We start from the raw sequence: 12,322 nt of genomic DNA on the forward strand, positions 1-12,322 counted from the left end.
GCTCTCGGGCACAAAGAGACGAAAAATAAGGTTGCACGCATACCTGGGGCGCATATATACATGCATACAATGTGTACTCGAGAGGCAAAAGAGAGAAGTCGTTAACGGGGCCTCGTCAACTCTCACATCCGAGTCGAGAGAGCGCGAACACTTACTTACACCACTCGATAATTTTCGCCTCTCGTATCCGTATATATACACTTAGGTACTTACACGTGCACTCTCGTCGGGCGTGCAAAAGAATCCGGACCTCCTCTAGCTCTATGACGTCTTTCGCTCGTAGAAAGTATACGATGTAGCGGAAAGAGACGGAGTAAGCCTAAACAGATGCATTTTTTTTTTTTTTTTTTTTTTTTTTTTTCAGTGTTTATTTATACGCTTCTGTTCGGCTAAAATGTATAGACATTGCGATGACGCTTGCGCACGTGACAATGAGACAGTAATACGTGCAATACGCCAAGTATATAGAGGCGGCAAGCGTGTTTTCACTCGTGACTGACTCCGTGACCGGCGTCTTGACATCGTTCCCTAGCTTTACTAGTATACCTGTAGGCTATATATATTGTATATTTTTTGGGTGGACGCAGGCTATTTTTGCCCGCGTTTCATCCCTCCCCTGTTATATTGTACGGACGCGCGTTTAGTTAATTGTAAGTTTTTCTCGACTTTGTCAACCTTCGCAGTTTTTTTTTTTTTTTCAATATATCGAAATTTTGTATGAGACAAAAAAAGGATGGTGGGTTGGGCAATTTTTTTTTTTTTTTTTTTTCAGAAAACGACAGGATACACGGGGGCTTTGATCGAGCGTTGAAGTATAAATCAAGCTGTTTCTCGAATCGTTAAAATCGAGAATTCGACGTCAGAATGGGTTCTCAAAAAAAAAAGCTTTTAATTCCGGTTTACTAGCTCAGAGCTGGTATATGTCATTATTTATGCAAAAATAAAAATTATAGCTACAGCGTTAATAACATTCACACGACTATGCGTTAATTTTGCATTTCCGCGTAACAGGTGATTGAAAAATTCTATTTTTAACGAAAGATTCTCCATTTCTTTTTTTCTCTGCCGATCGAATTAAAAAGCAAAGTTATAGCCCGGCAAATAACACACACATACACGTGAACCCAAAATGAATCGTCGGGTTTCCGATTTAAATTACCGAGCGATAGTCCCCTGCTCGTGCCAAAAATTCGAAATATAACTCAATTCGTGAATATTTCGTTCGTTACGTCAAGGGACGGAAAAAATTCGAGTTATGCAACGAATAAATTTCACTCGGTGACGGTGAATAAAAAAAAGAAGATTGTCTCAGCGGTTAAAAATAAAAGCTAAAAACAAAATTAGTGACTGTGCGATTAAAACTCTTTGACGATGGCATATATACTGAAAAAATTCACACATATACGCGCACAAACAGCTAATTAATACATTCCCGTAGAGTGCGGTGCTTTCCCGGCTCGTCTCTCTTACACTTTTGAGCAATTAAAAGCAAACTGAAGTTTTCGGAAAACGCTCGACCGCTCCCCGTATCTAATCGCTAAAAAGTTGTTATATGCTATACTTAATGCGTCTACGTCAACAGATAAAATAGAGCGTTAAAGCGTTTTCTCCCCGATTCGGGATAAAAACTTGGGCTTGTTGTTATTGTTATTTTTTTCCTTTTTTCAACTGTTTTTGTGTTTCTCTGTTGTAACTGTCATTGTACACTCGACATTGCCGTCTTCCCCCTCCCTCCCCCCTCCCAAAATACGTTTTTAATGACATTTGCGATAGCACAAATCTTTTGTTCAACACCTGGTGAAAATAATGTTTCGAAAAAACAAATTATATCGCTATTATCGCCTGATAGTGGCCAAGTTTGACGTCTTTTGCTTACCAGCTCCGTATTACACGTATACACGTTTGCCTTCTTTTGAAAACAAAATCGTGGCAAGTGTGGGTACACAAGAAACACACGACATGTACATATATTTATCGATAATCTACTGGCAAATAATTACACACTCAACACGTCGATTTCGGTAAAGTGATTAGAGAGAAGCCTGTATTGGTCACTGTAAATATTAATATACAGGTTTATTCCCTTGAATTCCTGTATCCGCCAGTGAGATCGATTTTTGGGACCTCGTTGTTTAATGGTACGATACAAACGTAATGTTACGATACAAACATAATGGTTGCGTTTACACTTTTTCTCGCAATTTCCACCAGTAGTTGGCACGTGGACTGTTTGATCTGTTAATCATCGACGCAAGAGCTGAGTCAGTGGTGTTGAATTGTTTTTATTATTATTATTATTATTATTATTATTATTATTATTATTATTATTATTATTAGAAACTGCTCTATTTAAAGGTTCGCTTGTATCAAAATACGACTAGACTGAGTAAAAAAAAAAAGTAACGAAATTCAGGCTGATTTCACTGACACAAATTAAACGGTAATGGATTAATCTATTGAGAAATTCAGATTATTCAATCGATATTTTAAAATAATGAACAAAGTAGTTACGCTGAGAGGGTATACAAAGAATATTGATTGCAATACTTATCGTTTGCATTTACATCCTCTGACATCGAGCACCACACAATAGTACTCTTTTAACCCTGTCCGCCGCGCATATAGGAATCCATCGATTTTCAACCAAAGCAACGCTTGAGCTTTTTTTTTAATTGGATGTGCGTGCCCTTAATAATCTTCTTATACGACATCGATCGCACGTGAGACGAGAGTTGTTTTTTTTTTTTTTTTTTTTATGTCTCAAGCAATAGGTCAGCTCCCAATAGCCATAGTAATACCATATTCTGTTGCACGGAAAATCAAATTTTTCCCTCCGAGCAACTAAATTAAATATTTTCGGGGATTACTTTTGTTTTGGTGACACGTTTTCTTTTTGTTGTACAAGCCTAAAAGAGTATATTTAAGTCGGAAGCAAAGCTATAAAAGCTCACATTGGAAATACCGTCGTTAACGTAAAGTACACAACACAAAAGGCGGGCTCTGCGAAGTTTCCATTGGATAAATTATAAAAGTCAACTCGAAAAACTTCAAAGGCTTCTTCGAGGCATTAGACACACATAGTCTGGGGGCGTTGAAGGCAAACTTCTGATGCTCGACGTGTACAACTTTGCAACGGAAAACTCGCAGCGTGTAAATTCGTAAGAAAAAGAAAGTTGGCGTGACGAAAAAATGTTCAGAATCGCGATTACTTTGCAGCCCTCTGCGTTTTGCTGTTACAAATAAAAGGATTACTTTGCAATCGATCGATGAGTTAAGAATGTCCATTTCCATTTTCACAACAGACAGGACGTATAGATACACTTGAAAATTTAATTTTCAATCAAACTTCAAACCTCGACCCTGTAAAAATACAGGGGTATAGTAGTGAGTACGTGAACAAACAGTATACAATTTGATTACATCAAAGCACTCGATGGCCGTGACACTCGTTGCTCCCTCAACAACGTGGGTATACAAACACGCGCAAACCCAAAATTCCCTATTCGAAAATAGTTCTCGTTCATCAATGGCAGCGAGCGCGTCATCCCTGCCCTTCGTTGCGATCGTAACACTCGCACGCTCGATGTCGCGCGTTAATCGGCCGGCGCCCCCTTCCTCCCTCGCTCGACAACGACGACCCACGGAAAAAAAAAAAAAAAAAAAAAAGCACCAGCCATCCCACTCGGCGTGGATGATGACGTACTTTGCCGGGGTAGCAGTGACACGCGCGCGCGCAGAGAGTAGGGCAGAGATAAAAGACAGTAGGTATATATAATATATACTCGTGGTGGTAGTCGGCCGCGACGTAAGGTATATGAACCATCCCCCAAGGGGCGATCGATACCTCGCCTCTTTCTCCTTGTCCTGCACATGTATACGTACGCATATACATATATGTGGTACTCTGGCGGGCGCGTGGGAGTCAATCTGGCACGGCTCGGCCGCAGCCGCCACCCCGGTATGTATCCATACACACACATATATATATATACACACGGGGAAAGAAGGCCAAGTTACACGATGAGTCTGCTACTCGTATTACGTAGCTACTGTCCGCTGGTCGAAGAGGGAGAGAGGGAAAAACAGTCTTGTTAACACTTTACGCGCACTGGTTCATGTTAGATATGCCTACTAACTTACAGCAGGCGTATGAGGCAAGTGAGTATACGTGTCCAACACCCGATATGACGCTGGTCCAATTATTTTCCGCCCGCGGCGTTGGGTGTGGTGGTACACATGATGTGACTCGGTTCGGGCAATCAATCCGATTGAGTTAATCAAATTACCCGGGGTAATGGTAACCGATCGGAGACCGATTATTGTTATTATAAATGTACCTATGCTTAATTTTATTACTCTTGATTTATAAATTCGCTCTTCTCGCCATAGAGTTGTTTTAACGAGAATAGGTACAATACATCATCATTATGAATAAATATATACCTACTTGCTCGCAGATATCACGTACACGCGTGATTTATGTGGTGTTATTTCGTCATGTGCGAATTTCAGGGAACTCCTCGTTGGATTTTAATCGCGCGAATGTATATGGAGTTTGGGTGTACCAAAACCATTTCGAAACGTATGTATGGGCATAAATTCTTGCGACTCGCAACAGATGCGTCTAAAACTCATCCAAACTCGGCCGGAGAGGATAAATCAAAAGGGGAAACTTTCCAGTCAAACGCTCACCCAATGTATAACACGTTATACCAAACTCACCCCCCGATACATTTTTTTCCAAAAACCCACGCGACACCCCACATATTTTTACCTCACACCATACGAAAAGAAGAAAAAGAAAGCCATAGGAGGATCTTCAACTCTCGACTTTCCGGACGCGAGTAAGAGAACCTTGTATACAGTGGGAAGGGGGGAGGAAAAAACAGCCACGAGTTTTCACGCTCGCGACACGAATAGCCTCTTTTCCCTCGGCTCCCGTCGCCGGCAAAGCCTCTATCTGTATATATACCCACCACCGCCACCACTCTATACATTATTATACTTTCTGCTCTTTGTTTTTCATCCTTGAACCTTTCGCTTGTTGTCGATTCGGACGGATTACAGCGCTGCTCTCGTAATTTGCGTAACATTACGCGCCAATTAGTATTATTCGCCTTTTTTTTTTTTTTTTTCTTTTTCTTTCTTCTTTCCCCACCTCCTGCGGCTCCCTGTTGTACACAACTATACGTTGTACTCTTTTTTGTTTTTTTTTCGCCACGTGACGTAGGTAGTAGGTACATCAGCGAGGAATTTCGGCCGCCGGCTAAAAATACGCGACAACGGCATCAGAAGTGTATATCACATGGCAGGGGCGCCTCGGTTTTCTCATGGTCATTACCCCTTTTGGATTTTAGAGGGAATATACGCGTGTATCCGCGCGTGTGCGCCTATACGTGCACGCTGGCACAAAGTATCTTTTATTTTGTTTTCCCTCGAGTGGCGCATATCTGAGTCACGGACGTCGACAACGATTTGCCTTTTCGCCTCTTGTTTTTCAATTGTTACGAGATCGCGTGAGTATATGTATACATACATACATATATGACAACAAAACCGATCACCGTGCGCGTAACTCACACACACACGCGCACACGCAATATTATGTATTTACACGCCAAGTAAAGTGTCGGAAAAGATGAGGAAAATGTTTTGTCGGCCCTCGGGTGTTGTTTCGCGTTATTTACGCTTCGCGGGCGTTGTTTTTCTTTCGGATTATCGAAGAGAATAACGGATGACGAGTATACAGCTGTGCTTGAGCGTATGTCAGTTTTACACAGACCAGAGGGGAAGGTCGCGTTTGATCTTGATCTACTTGGACGCCGTTGAATTTCTCTCGCACGCGCCCTCGATTCTCACCCGTGAACCACCGACTTGACGAGTAAAACATCTTTAAACACTTTTGGTAGGAAAAAAGTGCCTACATCAAAAATATAATACGATGATGCAAACACCCACAACACGTTAATTTTAAATATCATACAGTGACGAACGTATGGCGTAAATATAGTTGGCGACATAATCGTATGGTGTATACTTTGGAAAGCAAACAAGGCCGATCTTCGCGGAACGATTCAATCGCGACTCGCGAGTAAACGGGCACGCGTTCGATTTATTATTTGCGCGATCGAGCCGCGAGAAGGGAAGGAAAATCTCATTCGGCGTCACGTTGTCATGTTTGTTAAAATGACTCGAGTATTTATTATATATCCATGTGGCTATATACTCACTGGCACGCATATCAGAATAAGAATAATCCATTCCTTATAATTATGTGCCGATAACCCTTATTTTTCTTAAGAGTGCGCAATAGAGGGGTTGGTATACGTGTGTATATGAACGGCCAGGCAAACTGGCAAGCAATTTTCTTCACCTCTTACTTATAGGGAATCGGAAAAACCTGTACAGTATAGACATAGCATCAGGGAAATCGACGCCAAACGAGCAGTGTTAGCTGTGTGCACGTGAAAATATACTGGCACCCCCCTAGCCCCGCTCCCCCCAATGCACGACCCACGTCACCAACTGAATGGGCAAACGAGCTACATCTCTGCGGGCCATCTCATCCAGACGCTCATTCATCGCACCACCGCACCGGAGAAACAAAAGTATAGCCAAGGAGGGACGCCCACGCGCTCCTACTGCCTACGTGGTGTGTGTACAATACCAGTGTATTAGGCCGGTAGCGGCTCGCGCAGCCGTCAGCTGACGTCAAGCGCCACAGTGTGCTTATACATACGATAAAGAGCGAGAGAGACGAGAGTCGTTGATATGCGGGCTCTCGGAGCGCGGATAAGTATAATACAGTCGGCTCGCCGCGAGCGCACAGTCTACACGTATCGCTTGTCCGCCGTTGCCGAGCGCTCGAGGGCCTTTTCCCGATTCGACCGACAATAAATCGTTGGAAAATCGGTCCACCGGTGGGACGTACAACATATACGTATAACAATTGCACAGGTGTGTCAGTGTGTGTTTGAGTGCGCGTGAACAAGTGCAGGGGGAAACAATCAGCAGCTCCCCATTTCATATACTCTCAGTGTTATTTATTGTTTGTTGATTCGGTGTGTACGCCTTTTAAACGCCGTCCCCCGTCTATAGGGGGAGAACGACCTTACGCCAACTAGTCGTTGCCTTTCACTACATATATAATATATTTATACCCAGTTGGCCCGATATACCGATATATCCGCTGGAATCGGCTGATGCTGACGCAGTGAAGAAGCCGAACTCGATCGGGAGGACTCTGTTGTATACGCAAAAGATATTATATACTTACCCGCATCACCCTCGTTTGTAAGTACATAAGAATATCTGTCATGTCGCGTGGTGCGTGTAAATACTTTTTTTTTTTTTCTTTCTCTATAAAGAATACCTCAAGTGCAGCCCGTTCGGTTGCACAAGTTTCGTAATATACGCCGCTCTCCTCCTCCGACCGGCGGGATTATATTATATACTCTCGGGAAAAAAAGCGACTGCAGCAGCAGCGAGCTTGCACGTATAGACATATATATAAGTTTGATTTTCCTTCGCGCACGTGTCTCGAAATCTTTTTTTAATGAACGACGACGTACGTGAATGCGCTCGAGTCTTCAAGTTATCGAGTATATACAATATTCGCCCGAAGGAAAAGTTATCTATACCTACACCACAAAATCATTGGCCATTGTGTGCGTATACAAAGGCAAGAATCTTTATGTTCCCGCGCGAGTAAAAGTTCCTTTTCCGACGATCGGCAACACTCTTGCGCGCATCTGTGTGTGAGTGCGTGTATCAGCCATTAGGGGGAGAGGGGGAGGGGAGAAGCGCGTGTTGTAACACATGTACCTGCCGGGTATACTCGCGGTCGCGCTTATCGTAATCCAATAGAACGCGATTACACGCCGATAGCTCTCTTACACTATATTATATAGATAATGTTGCGCGCACTTGTGCGACACTGTGCGATGACGCTCGTAATATTTCCCGTTTTCTCCCCCCCCCGCCCCTGCTTCCTCACTCTATACATTCATTCCTCCGGTGTGTTGCACCTATTCAGGTAATCTTCCGTCGTCGCTTTAACGACACAACATTCTGTCTCGTGTTATATCACCACTATACATGCTCGTGGAATAGGTGTGAATAATTTGAATGATTTTTCCTCTGTTCTGTTGACAATTATTTGTCTTTTTCATTTTTTGGAAAATATTAATTAACGCCTATCGTGTCCGATTTCTGTTGCAGTGCAGGTGTGAAAGTCGAGGGGCGCAGAACCATGGAGTCCAGCGCTGCCTGCCAGGTCAAGGGCTGCAAGGCGAGCAAAAAGTCATCCAAGGGCGCGGCCCACGATGACTCATCCAGGCTCCACAGGGAAAACAACAACAACAGCAGCAGCAGCAGCAGCATCAGCAGCAGCTGCAGCGACGAGAAGAACAACGACGAGGCCAAGAAAGCGACCACCACCGCTGTCGGCAACAAAAAACAGCAGCAGCAGCAGTACTCAAAGACCAATGGTACAGCCACAAACAACAACAACAACAACAACAACAACAACAACAGAGGCAAAGTAGGAGCGACGAGCAACGAGCAGCAACCGCTTGGGTACAACAGAGTGGTCAGCGGGAGCTACAAGACCACGACGGCCGGGCTGCCGTACAACAAGGTCGTGAGCAACGGCAAGACGATCCTCGACGACAGCATGTACGACAGGATAATCGCGGACATAAAGACGTCGATGCCACCGATGGTCGCGACGACGACGACGACGCCAGCGCCTATCGTCCCGCAGCAACCAGCGCCGGTGAGAGCCAACTCCCTCGGTTACAATCAGGTGGTCATCAACGGCTACAGCAGAAAGCCCGAGTTGGCCACCGTACCCCCGACCACCTACCTCGGCTACAACAAGGCCGTCAGCAGCGAGGCGGGGCCGAAACAGCCATTGCACCAGCAGAGGCAGCTACCGCAGTCTCAACTGCCGAAAAACACCACCACGACAACAACACAAACAACAACAACAACAACAACAACAACAACAGCAGAAACAGCAACAACGACAACCGGGGCGATAACGACGACGCAGAGCGGTGGGGTGATTTCGGAGAGCGAGCAGAGGCGGGCGGTCCTCAGCTACGAGCAGGTGTGCCGGCTGAACGACGTGATGAACGAGGTCGTGAGCATCCACGGGCGGGGTAATTTCCCGACCCTCGAGGTGAGGCTGCGCGACCTCGTGACCGTGGTCCGGGGCAAGCTCGAGGAGGACCCGGCGAGCGGCGGGGCCGGGCTGAAGGTGCGCGACATCCGGCTGAACGGCGGCGCCGCGTCGCACGTCCTCGCGACCGAGTCCCAGCCCTACAACGACCTGGACCTTATCTTCGGGCTGGAGCTCAGCAGCGGCCGGCACTACGACAAGGTCAAGGCCGCGGTGCTCGGCTCCCTCTACGACCTCCTGCCCGAGGGCGTCAGTCGCGCCCGCATCACCACGTGCAGCCTCAAGGAGGCCTACGTCAGCAAAATGGTCAAGGTCAACAACGACGGCGACAGGTGGTCCCTCATATCCCTCGGCAACAGCCGGGGCCACAGGAACGTCGAGCTCAAGTTCGTCGACACGATGAGGCGGCAGTTTGAGTTTTCGGTCGACTCGTTCCAGATCGTCCTCGACTCGCTCCTGCAGTTCCACGCCGCGGCCGTCCAGCGGCAATCCGCGATCGACGCGGGCGAGGACAACAACAACAACAACAACAACAACAACAACAAGTCCCTGACGACCACGACGATAACCGAGATAAGCGAGGCCGATTACCCGAGGGTGGTCGGCGAGTCGGTGTACGGGGATTTCCACGAGGCGCTCTACCACCTCCAGAAGAAGCTCATCTCGACGAGGCACCCGGAGGAGATACGCGGCGGTGGTCTGCTCAAGTACTGCAACCTCCTGGTGAAGATGTACAAGGCCGCGCAGCCGGATTACATAAAGACCCTGGAGCGGTACATGTGCTCGCGTTTTTTCATCGATTTCCCGGACATAAGCCAACAGAGGGCCAAGCTCGAGAATTACCTGTGGAATCACTTTGTGGGCCCGGAGGAGGAGACACTCAAGTACCAGTACCTCACGCTATTGCACAGCGTGGTCGAGGAGTCGACGGTCTGTCTGATGGGCCACGAGCGCAGGCAGACCCTCGCCCTGATCGAGAGCTTGGCTTACCAGGTGCTCTGTCTCCAGGGCCAGCAGCACCCGAGACTCGGGGCGAGCCACCACCAGGCGGCGCCCACGCAGGTTGCCCCCCACCCGGCCTACGTGTACGCCAACGGGTACTACTACGCGCCCGTCATACCTACCGCGTGCTACACGTGCACCTGCAACTCGTGGATGGCCTGCTCGTCGTGATGCGTCGGTCCAACGCGGGAAAATACAACAACTACTACTGCTACTACCACGACTACTACTACTACTATGACCACAAAAGTGGTGACGCCAGAGGGCGCCGAAGACGACGGTGGCCAACTCGTGCGCAAACGGGGCGAGGGCTAGGCTGCCGCTACTACAACCGCTACTGTATACATTCAGCGTACATGATGGGGAAAACCGTGTGCTCTTCTGTAAAACGGGTGTACCATTTTTTATGATGATAATACTTACGAAGCAAACTAGAGGATAAAAACAAGAACAATCATCAGGACTACGGCGACGACGATGCTCGCGCCATCTGCAGCCTTCGATACGATTACTTTTTTTTTTCTTCGTCTGTATTCTATACTGTAACAATATTTTTGTTTTTTGTTTTTTTTTACCGTGTACCACGTGTAATGATAATAAGAACAACCAACTTATTGGAGGAGCGCGAGGAGTATTTGTGATGATGATGCGCGATGTTGGAGAGTGAAAGATTTAGTGCCCACAGAGTTTTTGGTTTTTTAATCAACAAAAGAAAAAAAAAGAAGAAGAACAAGAGGATGCAAAAAGTGTGGAGGAAGGAACGAGAAAAAAAAATACATGAGAAACTGCCTCGCGCTCGAGGAGGACACACGCAGATTTAAGTATGCAGTCTCCGATTTTAAATTGATATAAAGCAAAAAAGATGATAATCTCGGGACGAAAGTAACAAAAAGACTACACGCCAAGATTTGAGCGAAAAAAAAATATACATATATATACTGATAAACAAAATGGTCCACTGACGCTCGTCCTCAAGCGACAACGTTTGTCTATTTCGTTGTACGACCTTCGCGCTCATTCGTCGTTACTTAGAATGTGATGCTTATACTTAAAAATAAACATTTTTTTAAAATACGAAGACAAAAAAATTCTGAAACTGAAAAAAAAAAAACTCAAAATACAATACACGATGGAGCAGACAACGTGGTGCAATCGTCCGTTCTGAGAACAGGTAGCCCATACATATGCTAACACGTTCATAATTTATGCAACGTTTACATGGTGACAATGACGCTGTTGCGCTGCTGAAGAGGAAAAAAGCTTTTTTTCAAGACTTGCCCGCTTCGATGAAACAAAAACAAAAAAAGTAGAAGAGAAACCGAAATGCCATTTTCAAATCAACGGGTGCTGGGCTTAAATTGTTCACCAAGTCACCACCCATGAAACGAAGAAATTGAAGAAGAAGGAGTCGTCACTGAAACGGATACACACTAGCATCGCATGAACAAGTATGTGCAGGATCGAAAGGAAGTGAACGACGCGTTGGATTATTTGTTTAACTTTGCTTCGTTTTTGATTTGTTTAAAAAAAATCATTCCGATGTGCGCAAAAGTGCAAGCGAGCACGTATAAAAAAAGAGCGATAAAATAATACCAACACGCGAAAGGGGATTTAGGTACGTATTTGTGTGTGGATGCCTACCGTAGGGAGAGAAAAAAGTGATGCTAGTGATTGTCGTTTTGTTGAAACCAAAAAAGAAGAGAAATAGTCGAAGTCGCGTGTCGCTTGTATGGAAAAAGAGTAAGGAGGAAAAAAATGTTATATATTGTCTTATTTGAATCGGAGCAGTCATTGTTGTAGGGAGTAAAAAAAAAATAAATAAAAAAAATAAAAAGTAAGGAATGGTATTTCATTATCAGATTAAAAGACGATGTGTTTAAAAAATATATATAAACTTGCGTTATTTCTTTTCTATTAAGTGCACGAAAAATGTAACAAATATATACATATAATATCTGGCACTCGTGACACGTACGACACGAAGTATGTATACATAATATATGTTATTATCAATTAATATGATTCCGATGAACAATGTGTAAACAAGATTTTGAAACAACAAAAATCCATTGTATACATGCAAGTATGTTAATTAATTATTTTGTTGATTAATTAATGAGTGGCTGTGAACATTTT

At 45.0% G+C, this 12,322-nt stretch overlaps 1 protein-coding gene across 6 annotated transcripts in view; it reads left to right on the plus strand.

Annotated features, from left to right (window-relative positions):
- LOC106647398 (terminal nucleotidyltransferase 5B) overlaps window positions 1–12,024 on the plus strand; it is a 33,163-nt gene extending 21,139 nt beyond the window's left edge. The window contains exons 1-3 of one of the 6 annotated variants that reach the window (XM_089591331.1): window positions 7,213–7,293; window positions 8,221–9,661; window positions 9,758–12,024. In XM_089591331.1, the coding sequence (XP_089447457.1) occupies window positions 8,252–9,661; window positions 9,758–10,357 (2,010 nt within the window). In that variant the 5' untranslated portion in view covers window positions 7,213–7,293; window positions 8,221–8,251 and the 3' untranslated portion in view covers window positions 10,358–12,024. Of the gene's footprint in view, window positions 1–7,092; window positions 7,294–8,084; window positions 8,113–8,220 lie in introns of those variants that run through there. The other 5 variants (XM_014363765.3, XM_089591330.1, XM_014363768.3 and 2 more) reach the window with 5 other exon arrangements.
- The last annotated feature ends 298 nt before the right edge of the window (window positions 12,025–12,322 follow it).

Source organism: Copidosoma floridanum, unplaced genomic scaffold, assembly GCF_036245765.1.
Source record: "Copidosoma floridanum isolate Cflo_tuat_1 unplaced genomic scaffold, Cflo_Japanese_pri ptg000013l, whole genome shotgun sequence".
In the NCBI taxonomy this organism is placed as follows: domain Eukaryota; kingdom Metazoa; phylum Arthropoda; class Insecta; order Hymenoptera; family Encyrtidae; genus Copidosoma; species Copidosoma floridanum.